The sequence below is a fragment of the Dromiciops gliroides genome, chromosome 2 (genome assembly GCF_019393635.1).
Source record: "Dromiciops gliroides isolate mDroGli1 chromosome 2, mDroGli1.pri, whole genome shotgun sequence".
Taxonomy (NCBI): Eukaryota; Metazoa; Chordata; class Mammalia; order Microbiotheria; family Microbiotheriidae; genus Dromiciops; species Dromiciops gliroides.
Window position 1 is genome coordinate 409,492,744 of NC_057862.1, and position 23,412 is coordinate 409,516,155.

General features: G+C 37.5%; 1 protein-coding gene across 2 annotated transcripts in view; it reads left to right on the forward strand.

The window, feature by feature from the left end:
• ITFG1 (integrin alpha FG-GAP repeat containing 1) overlaps positions 1 to 23,412 on the forward strand; it is a 266,663-nt gene that overhangs the window by 201,963 nt on the left and 41,288 nt on the right. For both annotated transcript variants that reach the window (XM_043984576.1, XM_043984577.1), the window contains one exon: positions 9,864 to 9,942. In XM_043984576.1, coding sequence (XP_043840511.1) covers positions 9,864 to 9,942 — 79 coding nt within the window. The remainder of the gene's footprint in view (positions 1 to 9,863; positions 9,943 to 23,412) is intronic.

Consider the following 23,412-nt stretch of genomic DNA (forward strand, 5'->3'; position numbering starts at 1 on the left):
GGGTCTTAGGCTGTATTTGAACCCAGGTCCTCCTGAATCCAGGGCCGGTGCTCTATCCACTGTGCCACCTAGCTGCCCCAGAAAGAAGAGTTCTTCTGTTGTTTGTCCTTCATTCTCAAAAAGGACCATGTCATCAGGAGGCAATGTCATGACTTGCCCTGAATTGGATTTAAGTGAGGGAAACCTGTGCAAAGTTACCAGCCTCACTCTTTCTTCCAGAGCCATCTGGGTCCAGTGGCAAGATGTACATCAGGACGACTTAAAATGGCTGCAGATGTTTGAGTCAATTGGGGTTAAGTGACTTGCCCAGGGTCACACAGTGTCAAGTGTCTGAGGCCAGATTTTAACTCCGTTTCTCCTGATTCCAGGGCCAGTGCTTTATCTACCACCTAGGCCCAGGAAAAAGAGTGGGCTTATGGGGAAAGGAAACAAGTTCTGTTTGGACATGTTGAGTCTGGAGCATCTCTACTTCATCCTTTTGGAAATATCTTTTTGTTTTTGTTTTTGTTTTTTGCGAGGCAATGGGGGTTAAGTGACTTGCCCAGGGTCACACAGCTAGTAAGTGTTAAGTGTCTGAGGCCGGATTTGAACTCAGGTACTCCTGAATCCAGGGCCGGTGCTTTAACCACTGGAAATATCTTAATAGACAGTTGGTGATATGTGACTGTAGGTCGAGAGAGAATAGGGTTAGATATATGAATCTGGGAGTCACTGGCATAGAGATGATAATTGAACCCTTTGGGAGCTAATGAAGTCTTAGAAGAAGTAGAGTAAAATAATAGGCATCAGGACAGAGTCTTGGTGTGTACCCAAGGTCCTAAGTGAGCCTCAGTTGTGCTGACACACCCTGTGGTACAGCTTACATCCTTTCAGGGGAAAGGAAGGACTTGGGGTAATATGCATCCTCTAGGTATGTCCATGTCTATGGTTATTGGGTGGGACATTAACAATGATCAACCAAAAATGATTGAGGAGTGGCAGATTAGGTAGATGGAGAACTATTGTCCTAAAAACCCAGAGAGAAGAGAGCATACAGTAGGCAAGGTTGGTCAGCATTGTCAAGTGCTGCAGAGATCAAGAAGTACCCATGTGGAAAAATTCAAGAACCAGGAGGGAGAGGGAGGGGAGAGATCATTTGGCTAAAGATCAAAGAAGTTAAACAAAACTAATGTCATCAGTGCATACCATAGACTACTTGAACAAAAGAAACTTGATAAGTTTGGGAAGCAGGTCACAAACCTAGCATGAAGGCTTGATAGAGAATTGACAAGGGACTTCACTTATCCATCCAGACATCTGATCCAAGCTATCAACCATTTATTAAGCAGCTACTTTGTGTAAGACATTGTGCTGGGCATTAGGGATATAAAGAGAAAAGGAAAAATGTGTTGTTGGGGTTCTCTCTTTGCCAAAAGCAGAATAGCTAATAAATTCTTGTTTTGCCTAAATGAGCTGTTCTTCAAGAGATGAAGGAACCAATAATGAAATTTCTATTATGGCTTTGCTTCTTAATAAGGAACTGTTTGCTGAGCTGGAAATGATCAAAATGATCAAAACCTGGGGAAGAAAACACTCCATCTTAAAATTTGTGATATAGAAAAAGAACTAAGAATTATCTTATATACACTTAAGATTTTGAGAGAAGGTTTTTCTTTTAACATTTTATTTATTTCCTTTTTTTTTTAAATATCAATGTCATTTCCCAGTAAACTTGCCTCCCAATACAACCCTGCTTGGTAACAAAGGAATACCATTAGGTAAAAAAAAATGGATACATTGGCTGTATCTGAAAAGATAAGCCTTATTCTTCCCCTGTAGTCTACCATTTCTGTAGCTGGGGTAGGAGAAAGGAAAGGGGAAGGTTATATTTCATCATCTAGAGTCAAGATTAGTTATTGCTTTGATATGAATTATAATATATTCTAGTTTTGTTATCTTTTGTATTATTATATTCATTGTGAATATTGTTCTTAATTCTTATATCACTACATGAGTTCATTTAAGTGTTCTTGTTTCACTGAATTCTTTATCATTTCTAAGAGTACGGTAATTTTGTTGGGCAGCAAGGTGGCACAGTGAATAGAGTGATGGCCCTGGAGTCAGCAGGACCTGAGTTCAAATCCAGCCTCAGACACTTGATACTTACTAGTTGTGTGACTCTGGCCAAGTCACTTAACCCCAATTGCTTCAAACATCTGGAGCCATCTCCAGTCGTCCTGATGTATATCTTGCCACTGGACCCACATGGCTCTGGAGGAGAGAGTGAAGCTGGTGACTTTGCACAGCCTTCCCTCCCTTAAATCTAATTCACTGCAAGTCATGACATCACCTCCCAACAACAACTTCATTTTCCATTAATATACATAGCAGTTAGTTCAGCCATTCCAAATTGATTGACACTTGCTTTGTTTCTTTGTTTTCTTTTGGAGGGTTTTGCTGCTATAAAAATTACAGCTATAAATATTATAATATATTCAGGATTTTACCATCCGTGTTTATCCTTCTTGGGATAGATGCCCTATGGTGGTATATCTGAGTCAAAGGGTGAGAACATGTTTCAGAGGATTCAGATAAAGTGTAGACAGGGAGACTCTCCAAGAACTAAAATTCTCCTGAAGATGTTAGCTTAAGAGGGATGGAAATCTCTCAAGTATGAAATTATGAAGATACAAAGAGAACTCATTCTGATGAAGATCAAATAGTGACATTGTATAAAGAGACTGATGTGGATACATGGGGAACTCACCAACCAACTAGATTTTTAAAGAGATGTAGGAAAGATGGGAGGACCAATAATAGAAGATAAATACCATTTTTCTTTAAGAATAAAGTCATGGGGGCAGCTAGGTGACACAGTGGATAAAGCACTGGCCCTGGATTCAGGAGTGCCTGAGTTCAAATCCAGCCTCAGACACTTGACACTTACTAGCTTTGTAACCCTGGGCAAGTCACTTAACCCTGATTACCCCACCAAAGAAGGAAGGAAGGAAAGAAGAAAAGAGAAAGAAACAAGGGGAAGAAGAAGAATAAAGTCATGAATGATAAAGTTCAAAATGACAAGCAAAGCTAAGGACAACAAAATGAATTTGTTGTTAGGTTCTTTGAGAGTTTGAAAGGTTGGGGTTTACTGCTTAGGGATAAAAAGGTGGATCAAAGTAGGGATAGCACCAGTGCTTAGAGTGAATATAACAAGGGGAAATGGAGAAGAGGCAGAGCTGTTATTCAACTCTTTTTAAATTCTATTTTGTTCTTCCTTATAGAATGAACTTTAGATTGGAAGATTCTGAACAAAAGTGGCTAATAGTTGATAACCAAAATAAATAAGGAAATTGTAAGACAGGCATTGAACAAACTGCCAGATGTCATTGCTAAGCCACTGTCAGTGATCTGAAAGGATTATGGAGGATAGAAGAAGTATTACAGAATTTCAGAAGAGCAAATTTTTTCCCAGTTTCCAAAAAAAGGAGAAGAAATGAGTCTGTAAACTAAAGGCCAGTGACATAGAATCCTGGAAAAATTGTTAAATGTATTATTCAAGGTTTTTCTAGTAAACAACTTTAAAAGGGTGTCATGATTACAAAGAGCACTTTTTTTCAAGAACAATTAATACCAGACAAATCTAATTTCCTTCTCAAGATTAGTAGATTGGAGAAATGCCATATATGCATGTGTACATAAACACATATGTATGTGCACATATACATATGTATGCGTATGTACATATACCTACATGTATACCTATATACATATGTGCGTGTGTGCGTGCACGTGCGTGGGGGGGGGGGGACTAGATTTTGGTAAAGCATTTGATAAAAATTTCTCTGTCCTTATTGGCAAACATGAGAAATGTGGACCTGATGATAGTACATTTAGGTGGATTTGGAACTCATTAAATAGCTGAACCCACAGAGTACTTGTGGGAAACAAGTTGTGAGAAACCCCATTTAAAAATTTCTGGGACTCAGTGTTGGAGAAGTATCAAAGGTCTTTATACATTCTTGAACGAATGGACCAGCTCCCTAATGGAAATGGCCATGAGTGTGGGACTCTGGAGCCCTTTTATCTCACTGGCTGTCCCCTCTCTTCTTCCTCAGTTACAATTTGCAAGTCAAGACACTGGCACCAAACGCTGGCCAATTGGAATGCAGTATAGTCAAAGGGGCAGCCCCTTTGGGTTAGGTTAGGGTTAGGGTTAGCATTAGGGTTAGGTCTCTCCCTTTAAAAATGGGAACTCTTAAAGGCTGGTTTGGGGTTTGGTTTTTCTTAATAACCAGCACTTAGCACAGTGACTGGTACAATGTAAGTATATTATAAATGCTTCTTAACTGATTTTAATAGACAAAATATGCGTAAAGCTTGAGGATATGGTGGGTAGCCTTTGCCATGTGGTGGAGAGGTTTGCCATTGTCAAATTCTAAGGGGCCACAGAACAGATAGCCAGAACTTTGCAAGTGTTTTCCAAAATGACCTTGCTATGAATTTTAATTCAGCCAAAGTGACACCATTAGCATTTGGAACAAACTATAATAAGAGCTTTGTTATCTCACCCTTTGGGAAACTAAAGATTACAGATTGGCCAAATTTAGTTAATTAAAAGTCAATTCATGTTACCCCAGGGAGTATCCCAGTTCTTTTTACTTTCTTGAGACTTCTAAGGGATAGGAAAGCATAGTTTAATATAGTCCTGAGTCCAAAATCTTAAAAAACAAACAACAAAAAAACCCCACCCCTCCTCAAAAAACCAGATACCTTAAATAGCAAACCTTAACAGCCAAATCCCAAATGAACATTCCTGGATTCAGCTGCTCTATTTCCAAAAGTGGTGTTGAAAATTAAATATAGTTTAATCTGCCTGTCCCCTAGGAAAATAATAAAGAGATCAGATAAATTAATTTTATAATATCTCCTACAAAAATTAATAATAATAGCATGTCTCCCAAAGAATAAAACCAGATCAGAGAATATAATGTCTCCTACATGATAAACCAGATCAGAGACAGACAGAAAAAACAATACCAATTTATTTTGTCCCAAGAAGAAAGAAACACAATCATGTGGAGACCCTTCCCAAAAGGGCTCAGAGACTCCCTCTTTCTGAGGGTATGTATATAAGGGTTTTTCCCCCACTGGTTATGTTTTGGGGGAGAATTACAACCTGGTTCGGGGAGCTAGCTTACCCAAAGAATTGGAGGCTCATCACAAATCTTATAAAATGAAAAGAGATTTATTAGGAGAGAGAAATATGGCTGGGGAACAGATCCCCTTGGTGACTGTCCCAGTGGAGTAAGAGAAGACTGGTCTTTTGTATCTTTACAAAACAAAGAAAGGGAAAGGAATTATAAGGTAAGGGGAAATGCAAAGACTGAGGCCAGATAACTAAGAGGGGATCTTTGATAACAGGGTATCAGTAGGATATGCAGCATCCTCTTGCAGACGTTAGTATTGTTTATCAGCATGCTGAGGTCATGTCCTGCCACCCCTCATACCTGACCTGGGAGAGAGAACTGCTTTTCCCTTGGTCTTAGGGGTTGGGATCTTTAGGTTTCTTGGAGTCCCACTGTATTCCCATAACAGTTATAGGGCGTTGTCAGTTTCAGTAGTAGACAAGAATCAACCCAGAAGCAAAAGCAGTTTAACAATTTCGATTATAACAAGTATGGAGGAAATACAGAAGCATCATGATAAAATTACAGGATTCCAAAAAAGGGTTTGGCAAGGATGAAGACTCCCAGATTTGCCCATAAGATAGGGACTTGCTATCCTTAGGGAAAAGTCACCAGGTAGGGTCTTTTATCTGATAGCTATCTGGGTTCAGTTTGGAGTTCAGTTGAAGGACATTTTGCTCCTATTAACCCAGGGTTTCATAAAAAATACTTTTGGATAATAAGGCACTTCCATCAAATCCAGGTGATCCATACATTCATAATAACAGTAGATACAGCAGATATCCTGTTAGTATTGTGCTAGTTGCTAGCTTAGATATTTCTAGCAAAGTATTTCAGAGCACTAGTCTCTAGAACTTTGTGATTGGGAAAGAGCCAAAGAGCACAGCTTTTCCTATAGCATAGTACAGGGAACAAAATTATCTTGGAAGGGCAGTTGTATTACTATGCATGAATGAAATAACATTGAAAAGATGAACAGATTGCTAATAGAACTTTATAATTATGATGTATTTGCTGAAGGATGTAGGTAGAACTTGTTTTAATTGTGGCATATTTGTAGTCTCTAAGACTATAAATTCCCTTGATTTCCATACCATGCCTTACGCACCCTGGGTTTCTTCCTCACCCACCTTGCACTAGAATATGAACTCTGCCCTACCAGAGAACTTTCACTTCATCCTTCCTGAATCCAAATGTCCACATCACACCTCAGTCATTTCCAGACCATGCAACTACATGTATACCTGCCCCTTCAAGCTCCTCTTTACAGTGGATAAATTGCCAGGCCTGGAGTCAGGAAGACTCAAATTCATGAGTTCAACTCTGGCTTCAGACATTTACTAGCTTTGGGACCCTGGGCAAATCACTTAACCCTGTTTACGTCAGTTTCTTCATCTGTAAAATGAGCTGGAGAAGGAAATGACAAACCACTCCAGTATCTTTGCCAGGAAAACTCCAAAATGAGGTCATAGAGTTTGACTGAAAGGACTGAACAACTCCAACAATCCCCCCACTTGAATGGAAACTACCTGAGAATAGAGACTATCTTGCTTGCATTTGTATCCCTGGCACTTAACACAGTGCCTGACAACGTTGTTATCCTTCAGTCTTGTACAACTCTACATGACTCCATGGACTTGGCAGAGATACTGGATTTGAACTCAGGTCTTCCTGACTTCAACCCTGGTGCTCTATACACTGTACCACCTACCTGCCTTCCCCTTATCATTCATTCATTGATTGATCACTGATCTTAAACCTCCACTGCCTTGCGGCTATACCCATATATGGGAAAAGCTTCGGGAGTTAACCCCAAGGAAAAATCAGGAGTTGGAGTCCCTTAGGTAGTTGGATGTTGGACATCACATCCCTCTGGCAACTTCTGCAGCGGCACTGGTGCCAAACTGTACTGGCTCTGCTTTTCCTTTGGCTCCACCAGTGTCTCAGAGAGGGAAAACCTGCTGCATGGGCAACAGCTTGTTTTCCATATTGATCCGCCCAGGCCAGCGCCCTGGAGAGGACACTCCAGCTACTCCTCATGGGGTAGATATAACACACAGCCACACTGTGGTCTGTGGCTCTTCAGGGGGCTGATCCATGGTCATCAGCGACTGGTGGAGGCCTACTACATTCACTGATTCATTCAACATAGAAGGCTTTTTACTCAGCAGAGAATTTCCTGCATCATTGAAATCATAGATCCAATCTTTGTCACTGTCCCTCTATATGTGTAGCATGAAAAGTAAAAATATTGACCTGAGCTCTTGATTATAAATATAATTATAATATGGAAACAATTTTTGTTACTCTATTTCATCAGAACTAATATATTGTACGTGCTTATTTTAAAAGTTTACTTAAGCATATGATGACGATTTCTGAGATCTGGTCATATCTCTTATATATAGATATATAGATATATATACATATATCTGTAGATATATATTACATATACAAATATACATACAAAGATAAATATATATGTATTGTACACACACACACACACCATGAGTTTTATACATATCAGTCATGCATGTCACTGGTTTTCTAAAATTTTTGACAGCTGAAGTAATAATTATATTCTTTAATGTTCAAGAAAAGTAGGTTGATTTTTAGAATCTTTTTATCAGATATGCTAATTAAGTATTTTTCTTCCTACCTAAAAATAGTCTTTTTAACACTATTTTTGTATTATTTAGGTAGTGTTCTTTCCAAGTCAACTTCTCAAGTCATAGATTTTTCAAAATCATTCAGTCCCAGTCCCTCATTTTTTTTTAAATATAAAATTTAAAGCCCAGAGGAGATAAGTGGTTTGCTCAAAAGTTTTTGCTAAGTGGTAGAGCTAGGATGATAACACAGGTCTCTTGAAATTTATTAATTACAGTTAGCCCTCTATTACTATGAAAAAAAGCACTTTGTAAATCTTAAGGTGATAGGTCAATTTGAGTTATTGCCATTATTTAATTATTTATTTCATTTGTCTCTTTATTTAGTTAGTTAGTTAGTTAGTTAGTTAGTTAGTTACTTGCTTGTTTATTATTTAATTCAGGGTATCCATGGGTAGTTCCTCTACCGGTATTGAGAACAACCCATTGAAGCCTGTGCAATTATTACAAGTGCCTTTTTGTAAATCCTCCATAGATGATTTCTCCCAAATCTTAGATTCCTTCTTCTTCTGAGTCCTTTAATAAACTGTGCATTCCAGTACACCATTCAGGCAGCCTATTCATCAGTCTTATTTCATGCCTGACTTACCTTCTTTTCTGGTTACATACCCTTGATGATGTCTTTTATCCAGTGTCTTTCACTGAAGTTATTAGACGATTCATCTGTTTACATTTACTCTGGATCATCTCATTGACCTTTGGGTTACCTACTATTTTGATTCTTCAAGATCGTCGTTTCTCATGATTGACAGTCATAACATCTCTAGGAAACTATTGATGATTAAAAATGAACTCTTGTGATAGGGACACCTTTGAATCACTAAAGCATTGCAAAATTTTCCCAGTGCAATCCAGCCCAATCTTCTCATCCTTTTTTAATCCAGTGCCCAGTTCAGTGTCCTTCTGTCCCTTACTGCTATTATTATGAATAGTATATTTTTTCATTTTAGCCTTTGCTTCCCTCTCCTCTCTACCTCTTTCTTTGAAGAATATATTGATTCCCAAAGTTCTTACAGTGTTAGATAAGGTACTGTAACATCTATGCAGCTGAATTCTTTCTTGAATATCACCCTAAGAGGTGATATTATTTTGGTAAAACATCAGATTCTCTGATAATAAATGATAGGGGGAGCAGTGAGTGGACAGTCTTGGTCATTATATTTTCATGATTGGGACAGGGAAAAGGGATTTTTTGACTATGAATTTATAAATCTATGAAGCAAAAGACTTTTTACATTATAAATTGCTGCTTGGGTTTTTCTCACAATTCTTTCCATGGGATTCAAATCCTAGGTGTCCTATTTAATTAGACCTTTTCTGTAGGTAGAAGAAATTTTGTCATCTAATTCATCATTTCAGGAGTATTTCAGGAATGGGAAGTGATGCACTAGTTGGAGACTCATCTCACTGCTTTCCCATATCCCTTCTGGCCTTATCAGATTTGCCTAAGCTGCAGGATGATAATACATGTTTCCAAGTTGAGTCCAGGATTTCAAATGTGCTGGAACTAATAGCAAACCTTTTCCTTTTCTAATTAGCATGAATGGATTTTGTTTATTTTGATATTTTAATAGGAGAAAGTCATCTCTCCTGAAACAGTCCCTGCAACCCCACAAAAAGAAAATTAATGCTGCATTTAGCAGGAAATAAATGTCATTAATCACACTGTTGTGGGTTTTATTCTATGTTGGACCAACAGTGTGATAGCAAATTTAGCTTGAAATACATATACCCACTTTTCTGTATAAACTATAGAATTATCTCCACTAGTAACACAATTAGCTTTTAATAATGACTAGTTCATTGAACTTTAAAGATTGAACCATAAGTAACTTAAAGCATTAATATTTCCCTGCTAATAAGTTTTTCTTTTAAAGTTTTATCAATTTCTAGTAGCTTTTTAAAATAGCTTAAAGCTCTTTGGGGCTATTTTATTTTCATCAAAATTCTTTTAATTATGGTTGTCAAGTTAAATGACATTCACATATTTCCTTATTTTCTGAAACTTAGTATATTCCATTTTTTCTTACAGCCCTTTGGAGTGAATCAGCCTGGACCTTATATCATGTACACAACTGTAGATGCAAATGGCTATCTGAAAAATGGTTCAGGTAAGACCAGACAAAAGCAAATAACTTCTAACATTTCTTCTTCATTACTATCTACTTAATATGATTGAGGCTTTCTGAAAAACTGTCTTTTCTTCCTCTGTAATAGGATAACTTGTCACCATCCTTGAACATGACTATTCCTGTCATGTTATTTTTCCATGATTGTGGTGACTATCATAAATAAAGTTGGAATCATTGAATATTTGAGATTGGGAGTTTTTAGTGCAATACTGGCAAGGTAGAGTAGGTACAATAATTCCTAAATCATATATATGTCTTCCTAGATATCTAAAAGGATTTTTCCTCTTGTTGATCTCCACAACAACTAATAATAAGAGAGCTGAAAATGTGTCATTTCATTCAACAGTTAGAGAAACTGAGGGACTAATAGGTTGTCTGACTTGCCTGGCATCAGACATTCAGCTAGTACAAGGCCCTTAAGCCAAACTAAATGTTGTTCTTATGGGTTTCAAATTATCTCTCCTGGATCTATGGCATTGTTGTCATGGGATACAGATTGATTCAAAATCACCTTAAGATCAAAGTAACAAGTACCACCAAAATCTAATCTGCTACCTCTTCCTAGCCTCCCAAAACTGGAATGAAAAGTGGTAACATCATTTAGAAGTATCTGTTGTTAGACCTATTTTTTTTTTTTAAGAAAAACACTCTAGTTATAAATTCCAAAAAGTCATCTGAAGGGAGGAGACATTATAAGGAATAAAGCAGTCTAGGCTATAGAAAATAAATGAGACAGGCTATCCCAGGCCTGATATAGGAATGACTATATTTATTAAGAAGTTAAAACTTACTGAGACCCTGGGCATAGTAGATGCAGTAATGATTATTTCAATTAAATATATAAGAGAAACAGCTCTAAACTATTAATACACAACTTGGAGAGTTCCCAAAGACCAAAGAACATGGAGGTATAGATAGGTATAGTCCTGTCTTCAGAGAACTGGAATTGTAGATAATCCTTTTTCAGCACCTTGAAAGGTTCTTTCATGGTGAGCAGGAAAAATAAGTTAGAAAAAAATTACCTGTCAGGTCATCATTATTTTTGTCTTATGGTCTGATATAAATCAAATATGCTGTAACATCAGTATCCTCTGGATTTAATTGCACTCATTTGGGACAGTCACTTTATCCAGGATAGCTTTCACTCACACAACCACTACTGAATGATAATATAGTCAGCATAAACTTATAGTAATAGATCAAATATTTCGAGCAAACTCATGCTATATTCCATGCATACATGTATATTCTAGCCAGGCTAGCTGTGCTTATTTAATTGAACTCATCTTTTTTGGGAACATAGCCATAGTAACCCACCTAAAATTGGGTGCTATGATATTTGGTCATTATAATTTCAAAACATGGAAACTCCTGAGGGACAAAAAAATCCCCACCCATTCACCCAAAGATCCAAATATTTCACCCCCTCACCTGGTAGCCAGCCGTCTGGTCGTGAACCTCTCACCTTAGCTAGATTGATCCACAAGCGTCATAAAGCCACCTTTCCAGCCAATGCTTGAAGCCTATAGCCAGAACTTGCAGCCCCCTGCTACATCCCTAAGATCCCAGGATCTATTTTATGCTGTGTCCATAAATCAAAAGAAGACTTATAACAGAAGAAAAAATTACTAGTCCTTTTTAAAACTAAACTTATTTTAAAATGTGTTGGGATATGGAGGAATGTTCTGTGTATATTGATGGAAAAAAATATCCACTCATGTTGAATTGTAGATCCATGAAGTGCTGAAGTAAGTATTGGAAAAGCAAAATCTATAAATCGGACTCCTTCATGCAAGTTATTTTAGTTTAGAGGAAAATTAATTTATCAGAATCAACTTTGTGATCTAAATGTGGATGCATTTAGTAAATACTTTAAAGTAGTTCATCCCTAGAAGAGTTTAATCTCAAATAACAAAACCAACAGTTCTGTTTTACATAGTGGGATATTTAGATAACTGTCCCATCCCTTCTGATTCTGCCTATGAGATCCAAGGGAAAGGGAGCCAAACAGCTGACACAGTGCCAGAGGTCCTTGAGTCTATTAAGAACCAAGAAAGTGGCAAGCAAATAAAGCAAGCAGGTTTATTCAACATGTATGTATGTATGTATGCATATGTGTGTGTGTATAGAATGGACCATCCTCAGATAGACAATGGAACCAGAAAATTAACCATGCAGGCATATTTTTATAGGAACTAAAAAGGGAGTCAGAGTGGTCTCCTCTTTTCCAGATTCTTAGTCAAGAGAGTTCAGCCTGATTAGGGTTGTGAGAATAAAATTGGATATTAGATCATAAATCTCCCCTACTTAACTTTTCCCTAATTTATCTCCCAGACTAGTAAATGGAAGAAGCTTCTGGTTTTCTAGATAGAGCCTTTATTGTATGGTAGTCACAAGGTGATGTTGATTAGAAGGATAGGAAAATAGAAACACAATACAAATCGTCTTAAGTCTAGGCTTAGTCTATATTCCTTATAAAAACTCACCAAACCGAAAAGGCCACCTTTGGAGAGAGAGAGACCGTCTGTGCCGCGCCGTCAGGAGTCCCACCAAGCAGGCAAAAAGGCCTACTCCCGTTCTCTCCACCCCGGAAGTCAAAAACCCGGCAGGCAGTCTGACATGCGCAGCAGGCGGACTGTTCATCTCCTCCCCAAAAGGGTGGTCCTTGAAAAACTGGCGTCTTTCAGTTATCCTAACTGACTGTTAAAAACTTTCATATTTTACCACATTTCCCCCCTTTGCTTCCTCAAGAAACGGAATGTTTCCTTGATGGAACAGTAAAAAGAATATAATAACTTTTGCTGACTAATAATATGCGAACAACAATACAGAAAAGGAAGAGAGGAAAGTTTTGTCCAGAGGGGCGATTTTTTTTTTTCCTCATGAACCGACGCTTTGACATTAGTCTTGCAAAGGGAGAGCCTCTGCAGAGAGTACATGTTACAGATAGTATATATTATAACAGAAAGGAGATAGTAAAAGCTAATAAAGCAAAACAGTTCATATAAAGTCTCTGAGTTCTCTTGTCTTCTTGAAGTGGTAAGATGTCATCAGGAGGAAACTGGATTCTGGTCTGGAAAACTGGATTCTGGACTCTGGTCTGGATTCTGGACTCTGGACTCTGGTCTGGATTCTGGACTCTGGACTCTGGTCTGGAAAGCTGGATTATCTTCTTTAACTGTTTGAATTGCTGTATTTTTAAAACCTTAGCATAGCATTGTCAATGATCAAATTAATAAATTCCATTACATTCCCTTCTTTATATCCTTAGACTTCCAATAGAGGGTTGAGGTAGTTTTGCAATCAGTAACACTTTTTACCACCATGTGTCTGGATCAAAGCCAAATTTAGTATGTGTTCATGACACCTGAAAATGTTATGGAAAGGTTATCATACCATATCTCATGGTTCCGAGACAGCCAGTGATTGTGCTAGGCCACAGGTGAGTTCAACTGAGTGAGATAAAAAGATAATTAAGTTCAGTTAAATTAGGAGGGAGAGAGGATGAATACTGGACTGTGCCTAGTAATTGTGCTCTACATAGTCACCATCATAAGCAAACCATGGACTTACGTATACCTGTCTCTCCTTTTGTTGCACATATATTCTCTCCAGGGCCTGCATCAGAGTTCACAGCAAGTTAGTCTCTGAAATGATAAGTTTCCATACTTCCAAAATCTCATTAATTTCACCAAAGACAGTATGATGGTAAAAATGTGTGCTATGCTGCATAACTGAGAACATATTAGTGATATATACATTAATTCCAAACCATACCCAGAGTATAATGACATATAAATAATAAACGAATGTAAATAGCTGATTATATTAGACATTGTTACATAATCTTCTTTTAGACATTATTACATAATCTTCTTTTAGCAAGTAGACCACATCATCTTATACATGAATTCTCTAGTATAACAGTAGCAGATACTTAAAGTGGTGATTAATTCATCAAAAAGAAATAAGACTTCAATTAGCAAGATTCAATATTCAATAGCATATACTTAAAATGCCTTTGAAAAGTCACTTAGTTTACAAAATCTGGTTTTTAAAGAAAAGCAAAAGAAACAAAAGTAAAAAAAAAAAACAAAGCAAAACCAAAAACCAAAAATAAAAGGCAAAAGATTCGCTAAGCACCCTTTTGTGCTCTTAAAGAACTTAAAGGTGTGGGAGTCAAAGACATAATTTGCAAGTTCCTTAATTCTATCTACTGTGAGATTTCTCCAGTCTGGACATTGTTTCAGAAAGTATCTGCGTATTTCTGGCAGTCCCTTCATGGTCGCCAAACTGTGAGAATAAAATTGGATATTAGATCATAAATCTCCCCTACTTAACTTTTCCCTAATTTATCTCCCAGACTAGTAAATGGAAGAAGCTTCTGGTTTTCTAGATAGAGCCTTTATTGTATGGTAGTCACAAGGTGATGTTGATTAGAAGGATAGGAAAATAGAAACACAATACAAATCGTCTTAAGTCTAGGCTTAGTCTATATTCCTTATAAAAACTCACCAAACCGAAAAGGCCACCTTTGGAGAGAGAGAGACCGTCTGTGCCGCGCTGTCAGGAGTCCCGCCAAGCAGGCAAAAAGGCCTACTCCCGTTCTCTCCACCCCGGAAGTCAAAAACCCGGCAGGCAGTCTGACATGCGCAGCAGGCAGACTGTTCATCTCCTCCCCAAAAGGGTGGTCCTTGAAAAACTGGCGTCTTTCAGTTATCCTAACTGACTGTTAAAAACTTTCATATTTTACCACAGGGTCTGATAACAAATCAGCTGACTGAGGCAAGGGTGAAGGGAATACCATTGATGGATGATAAAGGTTCAGGACCTGATATGCTATAAAACCATAAGGTGAAAGGCTAGTCTGTTATAATCCCTGAGCATGTATCCCCAGAATAGGTAGGTCAGAAGTCACTATACTAACTATAGCTAGCTATATGTGGCTCTGTCTTGAATATGACATGTTCTAAAGAAATAAACCAAATCAGTGACAGTATAAATCTGAACAGGCAGCAGCAATACTCAGTGGCCATTAGGGTCTAGTGATTTAAGCTCATGAAGAACATTGGAATATTATAGTATTAGCAAGAAGTGAGGAAGACCATGCTGAGATAATAATGCATTTTAATTTATCAAGTATCCGCTCTATGCAAGGTACCTGGGAGAGACAACATTGTATGAGACACAGAAAGTGTTCTTAGCTTGCCAGCTAATAAAAGAAAGAAGATATAATCTCCAAAGCTGGAATATAAGGCATATGCTAAGTTCTGTAAGAAAACAGAGGTAGAAGAGCTGTCTCCCATTTGGGCTGGTCAAGGAAGGCTCCATGAGGAGGAAAAAGAGATTTCTGACTTGAACTTTAAAAGAAGAGGAGAGTTTTTCAGTAAGGGAAGGAGAACATTCCAGGCAGAAGAAACAGCATCAACTAAGGTAGTAATGCATAGTGCATATTTGAGTACCATCAGTTTAAGTGGAACGTATTACATGTAAAGGGGAAAAGTAGACTGAGTTCACAGGGAGGGAGAAGGCTGAGGAATTTGGACTTCTGTGAGCAATAAGGAGCAGACAGGAATGGGTTTTGGAGGGAAATTATAAAATCATAGTTTTAGATGGATAGGAAGAAGCAAAGTTTAGATCTATTCCAAAAGACCAACTCCTAGTTATTACCATAATCTATAGATGAAGTAGAAAGGGCCTCAACTCAAGTGGTGGTAATGGATGGGGAAAAGAAAGGAAGAAACAATGCAAAGCTTTAAGTGATAGGATTTGAAATGAAGTGATCTACCATGTCACATACAGGGCTGTTGAATCAGTAGAACTCTGTTGTCGTTCAGTCTTGTCTGACTCTTCATGTCCTCATTTGGGGTTTTCTTGGCAAAAATACTACGATAGTTTGCGATTTTCTTCTCCAGCTCATTTTACAGATGAAGAACTGAGGCAAACAGGGTTATATGACTTTCCCAGAGTCACACTGCTAGTGTCTGAGACTGGATTGAATTTAGGTCTTCCTGACTCTAGGACCAGCACTCTATCCACTGTGCCACTTAGCTGCCCAGTGGAACCTTAGACATAATCTAATTCAACCCTCATCTGATAGATAGTAAAACTGAATTGCAGTGAAGTCATCTGCAAAGACATGCAATTAGTTAGTTACAGGTCTGATAATATATCATAAGGTTCCAGAGTTCTAATCCAGTGCTTTTTCCACTATAGTATTTTCCCTCAGAAGTTTGTACAGTATCAGCATTTGAGGGAATAAAAAAGGAAGTGATTAGAGTTTTCATCCCTGAAAGAGAATGAGAAACAAATTTCGATCACTCTAAAAGTAGTAGGACTTTTAATGAGTCTCCATAGCAACACAGCTTTGCACATGTTCTTGAGTATGTAACATTGAAGGCAGAGTGAATGTTCTTTTCCTTAGTGTTAGCAATGATCAAAAAATTTAATAGTCTCCCCCCAAATCACTGTAGTTGTGTTTAAATGTATTTGTTTAGTATCAGTTTTTTGTCATGTACATCATATTACACTGCCAGAACATTAACACCAAAAAATGTCTTATTTACCAAAGATGGAGGGTCTCTAAAACTCTGTTGACCACTGTATAGAAATTTCCTACCTGCTCCAGTTATTCTGTACAGACAAGGTCACATTTTTTTCCTCACCAGAAGCCTTGAGATTAAGCAAGAAATACTGCCAGACACCCTTTCCTGGCAGAGCAGCACAGAGAGGAGCATGTCACAGTGATTGAGTCTTGGACTTGGAGACAGTAAGTCCTGAGGTGGAGTCCTGTCTCTGATCCATGCTACATATATGACTCTGGGTAAGTCACTTACCCTCTTAGAGCACCCAGTTACTCTAAAAACTCTGTTACCCAGAAATTGCTAGCATCCATTGGTAGAGAGAATTTCCATACCAATGAAGTCAGTTTCATATTTTCTCCCCCCACCAAAAAAAACCCTGAGGATAATCCTATTAATAAACTATAATTCTGACATTACAAAAATCCCAGAGGGGCAGGTAGATAGCACAGAGGATAAAGCACTGGCCCTGGACTCAGGAGGACCTAAGTTCAAATTTGGCCTCAGACACTTGACACTTACTAGCTGTGTGACCTTGGACAAGTCACTTAACCTTCATTGCCCCACAAAAAAGGTAAAAATTTAAAAATAAATTAAAATCCCAGTACAATCTTAGTTGCTGAAGAATTTCTAAATCTTCTACCTAGACCATATTAGAAGGGACAAGAATCCAAATGCAGATTCCTGAACCTACTGCCAGATTTTCCCATGAAAAGACAACCAGCATGTATTATTGCCAAAGTGGTCCAACCTAATTATGCTTTGCTTGTAAACAGATCTTCTCATTCTTACCAAATTCCCTATGGTCTCACTCCATTTCCCAGCAAAGACCGAAGAGCCAAATGTTATTAAGAGAGCTCATTTTACTGAGTCTTCATTACTTTTCCAAATAGGCAGTAGTACCCTATGAAGTGTCATGAAAAAAATAAAATGAAACTACTTTTGTCGTAAGAGCCTTAGGGCTCTGGTCTCCTAGGTTTTAGAACCTATATTTTGTTTACTCCTTTTGCAAAATGGCCAGTAATCAGTAATGGGGAGTCAGATTTCCTATAAATAAAAATTTAAATCTGCTAAGCTGGAATACCATATTTAGGAGTATGTGGAAACTTTTGTGACCTATTGAGTGGTTGGTCATTGAGTATGTTGGGCTAAGCATTGTTTGTAGAGCACTGAAGTTATTTATTTAGCTCTATTGTAAAGGAGAGGGAGTTATTCATTTTAAGCCCTCTGAGATAGCTATTTGTTAACATTTCTGAGAAAAATTCAAGTAACTGTCAACCTCAGTCACCCTTCATATATTTTGAAAACTGTTATTAAATAATCACATGACTCAAACATGAGCAGTAAAATGCATGGCAGATTGACAGCACAGCATGTTAAAAGTCAAAGAAGCATTTAATAAGGGTGTAATAAAATTCATAGTGGCTGCAGATTTTAGTTTATTGGGTCTGAGAGGAGGGATGTATCTCAAGCATACATACAAATTTTTTCCCAAAATTTTGTACTGATAATTTATATTCCACCCTACTGATCAATAATTTTCTACTACAAACTTCAGGTTTGGTAAATATTTTTGGTTTTCTGTTCTTTTCTCTCATGCATATTTTTTGAGGTAATTGTGTATCCCTAAAATGAAGTCATCTTGTAGTTGCCCACATGCAGATTTGTTCATTTGAATCCCTTCTCACTCAATACAGTGAGAGTTCAGGCATACCAAGTAGCAAAACTGACTCTTTTATTCACTGTTCCCATTTATGGTCACCATGACTTCTTTTGCAGTTTTCCAACTCTTGGACAGCCATTTGTAGACTTGTTGAATATGTACAGATTATCCTCAGCAAATTTTAAATCCTAGGTCACCTCCTTTCTGTTTCTTCTTACACTTAGATGCTTCACCCTTTGTTCATTGGTCAACAGGCCTTTATTAAGCGCTAAGCTCTGTGCAGACCCCTGGGGACCCAAAAACAAGGAATGAAACAATTCCTGTTCTCAAGAAGCTTACATTCTGTCAAGGAAGATAACATGTATATACATAAATGTATGTGTATATATTTGTATATACATTTATGTATGTACATGTAAATTCTTAAGAAATACAGTTTGATATTACCCTAAATAATACATTATCATATATAATGTATTACAAAGATGAATAGGGGGGCAGCTAGGTGGCGCAGTGGATAGAGCACTGGCCCTAGAGTCAGGAGTACCTGAGTTCAAATCCAGCTTCAGACACTTAACACTTACTAGCTATGTGACCCTGGGCAAGTCACTTAACCCCAATTGCCTCGCTTTAAAAAAAAAAAAGATGAATAGGAGAAATTCTAAGATTACCTGCTATTTCAGACCATCTATGCTAACTACTTTCCTGAAATAGAATGGATCATGACCACAATCATGTTTTGGTAACATATTTTCACTTACTTTAATCTTCCATCAACCAAATATGTAGCCACACTGTAACTCTGTAAAGTCAAATTCAAGTGGGAAGTGATTTTTCTTCTGTGAAAGTCAATCAATAAATAACCCAAGTAACAGAATAGCTGTTAGCAGCAGCTGATGTATCCATTTGCTTGGTTGAATGAACTGCAGGAAGGATACAGCTTCAAAGAAAACTGTCACGGGGTTTGAAAATGATCCATCTGTCTAACAAGTAGCAAATCCCATCCCTGCAGCTGCAGATGAGTTGAATGCCTATTCTGAAATCTTAAGAATAAAACTATTTTTAAAAAGAAGAAAAGAAATACCTAAAGAAGAAAGTGGAACTCTAATACAAACAAAAACACTTCATGCAATAGTATTTACACATTGACTTCCAGGATAGTATTTACATTCAGTATAGATGCCAGCACAGTAAGAAACAGCTCCAAAGCACTTGGGGAGGAAGGGAGAAAGAATACTATTTGTCTGTTTCTGCTTATGAAGCCTTTGCTAGCAGATGTTTTTCTTCCCACAAGTTGTAAATAATTCAACAAACCTTGTTTAGAGTGAAGAGCATTTGGTATCAAGGCTTTTGCTTGAGATCCTATTCATTGCTAAGTATTAATGCCATTGCTGTTTTCTTCCTTGTTGCTGCACTGTCCTTCATTAGGCTTCAATAAAACTTTCAGGTTTCCATGTTTTTAGTCAGTCCAATGATAATAAGATTTATGCCTTGCACACCCAAAAGAAGCAAACAAAAAAATTCCATTGTGTTCTACAATAAAGACCCAGTTTCCAGATATAATTTTCTGGCATGATTCTTTGCTGCAGGGATATTTTGGAGGTTTTGTTTGTTTGCTTGTTTGGATTTTGACCAGAGCTATGATTTTGTTGGTGAAGGAAGCTCCTTGTGAGGTACTTTCAGTACGAAAGTAAACCAGCACCTTCTTTCCAACTTCTCACCCTAGAAAGGTATCCCAGGTACTTAGAAGTTAAGTGACTTGCCCAAGGGCACACACCAGGACATATCTGAGGATAGAATCAAACCTGGCTTTTCCTGACTCTGAGGCCAACCCTATCCACCATTATACCATACTTCCTCTGGGGTTCACTTATTCTGGGCTAGTTTTGAAATTTTAAAGAGAAACATAGGAAATAATCCAGACCCCAAAGCAGTGCAATTGATTGATTCTTTATCATTCCTTTGAAGCAAAAAGTATTCTAAGTATAGTGCCCAATGACATAAGGTAACTGAAGGTGAAAAGAAGAGCAGAGTTGCCTTTAACATTCACTTCTTAAACTCAGTCAAGGGAAAAGGAAAGGGAATCAGCATTTGTACATAGCACCTACTGTCTGCCAGGAAGTGGACTAAGTGCTATACCAGTATTCTCATTTGATCCTCACCATTATATCCCCTGGCTTACTCTAATTTGTTCACAGATATAATCTTCAAAATTTAAAAGAATTGGGAACAGCAATATTCAAATGTGATTTTCTCCATAAGTAGCTAGGTAACACTAAACCTGAAAAGTTCAGACCCTTAGCAGCTGTGTAAACCTAGACATGTCACTTCATCTCTATTTGCCCCCGATTTACTCATCTGGAAAATGGGGAGAGTATTTAATAGCATCTCTTTCCCAGCAGGGTTGTTGTGAAGATAGGATGAGATGATAGTTGTAAAGTACTTGGCAATAAATTAGTAAACTGAGATTCAGACAAGGCAAGTGATACACCTACCAATGGGGCTAAAATATGAAATGCTTCATAGCATGGGTGCTTCTTATTATAGAAGAAACCCTGATGCATGATCCTGGCCCTGGTCAAACATTTTCCGGATGGTCCTGGCTCAAATCTCAACTTGACTGCTGCTCTATAGCATAAGTTTTTTAGATGGATTCCCATTCTCTTCTCGATGTCTTGTTCTGGTTTTGGATGATAACTAGTAGCTGAAAAATTCACATTCATAGTGAAGATTCTTGAAAGTACTACCTTACATATGAAAAAAAGAAAATCTTGATTTCTGATTCAGGATGTCTTTATAAAAAAGTTTTCTTTATTACTTAATCGTTGAATGAAAGCCTTTAAAAATAACATTTGGTAGCTTACTAGAGATTACATGATATTCTTGCTCCACTATAGCAGGCTCTCCAGAGCACATGCAGGTGCCTTCAGGACTGGTTAAACTAGTATTAAATAGTGAGGGATTACTGGGAGGCAACAAGGTGTAGCAGCAGTTAGAGTGCTGGATGTCAAATTAGGAAGATGTAGGTTCAAATTCCATTTCTGACACTTACTAGCTGTGTGACCATCAACAAATCACTTGCCTTGTCTGAATCTCAGTTTATTAATTTATTAAAACAGGGATACTAATAATAATGATAGTACCTCCTCACAGGGTTCTTGTGAAGCTGAACTAATATAACATATGTAAAGTACTTTGTAAACTTTAGAGCATTGTGTATATCACATTACCAACAATATAATTTAATAATTACAGCTAGCATTTATTTAGCACTTCGAGATTTGCAAAGTACTTTACAAATATCATCTCATCCTATCTTCACAACAACCCTGCTGGGAAAGAGATGCTATTAAATACTCTCCCCATTTTCCAGATGAGTAAATCGGGGGCAAATAGAGATGAAGTGACATGTCTAGGTTTACACAGCTGCTAAGGGTCTGAACTTTTCAGGTTTAGTGTTACCTAGCTACTTATGGAGAAAATCACATTTGAATATTGCTGTTCCCAATTCTTTTAAATTTTGAAGATTATATCTGTGAACAAATTAGAGTAAGCCAGGGGATATAATGGTGAGGATCAAATGAGAATACTGGTATAGCACTTAGTCCACTTCCTGGCAGACAGTAGGTGCTATGTACAAATGCTGATTCCCTTTCCTTTTCCCTTGACTGAGTTTTTTTCTCCATCTCCTATCTCTTGGTAATCTCAGTTATCCTCTCTATGCTGATGAGTCTCAGATCCACTAATGAAGGCCTAGTATCTCTGCTGACCTCCAGTCTCACATCTCCACAGGCCTATCTTGGACATCTTGAACTAAATATCCCTTAGACATCTTAAATTCAGCATGTCCAAAACAGAGCTCATCTTGCCTCCAATATCTTCCCCTCTTCCTAACTCCACTATTACTGTCAAAGGTATACCATCCTCTCTGTTACCCAGACTCATAACTTAGTGTTGTCTTTTACTTCTCACTCTCATTCTGCATATCCAATCTATTGCCAAGGTCTGTCCATTTTACTTTCATAACATCTCCTTCATATGATCTCTTCTCTGTTCTGATGTGCAGGCCTCCATCACCTCATTCCTGGACTATTGCAATAGCTCGCTGGTTAGTCTCCCTGCCACAAGTCTCTCCCTACTCCAATCTGTCCTCCACTTAGCTGCCAAAGTGATCTTCCTAAAGCACAGGTTTGACCATGTCACTGCCACCTCCACCTCAGTAAACTTCAGTGGCTCCCTGTCACCTCTAGGATCAAGCATAAAATTCTGTTTGGCATTCAAGCACTTTAATAAATGTTTATTGACTTTTTATTGGCAAATTATATTAAGCCAGATTTTGAATCTGATATAGAACCATGGAAATATTTCACAGAAACCAAATAAAAAGTGCTTAATGTAATAATCACTTTTTAGTACCACTCAAGCCCTTAAATAATAACTATTTTTAATTAATCAATTTAAAGATTTATCCTACAAGGAATTTTTAAAATCATACTGCAATTATTTTTTATGTTCTTTCATTTTTTTCAAGTTATTGTAGAGGAAACATATATAAAGTAGAATAGTGAATATAATTTAACAGACTCAAATTCATATCATATGGTATTGCTTTCAGTTATTCATAGGAATTCTTACTAAAGCACAGGGACATTGGAAGCAAAACACAAATCATTCTCTGATTTTGTCAATTTTTCTTATCCTTGTGCAGTAAAGTCTGGAATTGGAATCAAAAGATGAGTGTAAATACTAATTCTGAAAGTAATTTTGTGTCATTGAGCAAGTCATTTATCTCTTTAAGCCTCAGTTTCCTCATATGTAAAATGAAGATAATAATGGGGTTTTTTCCTACCTACTTCACAAGGTTATTTTCTAAACTCCATAGAAACATGAAGTATCATTAGCTTTGCCTCATTTAGTATTGATTTGGTAGTAAATATAACAGATGGATTTCCTAACAGAAACATCTGCAAGACCACTTGACCTGCAAATGTACTAGCTCTTGGGTTGTAGGCAATTTGTTACAGAGATATTAACAGAGGGCATGGTTAGATTGCTTCTGAAACAAGGGAAGTTGCTACAGTCATTTACAGACCAGAAAGTTAAGGTTTTGATAGATAACAATAACTTAATATCATTGGATGTAAAATTGAAAAATAACTTCTTTCAGCCACAGGTTTATGATGACTTTTCAATGAAAAACATATG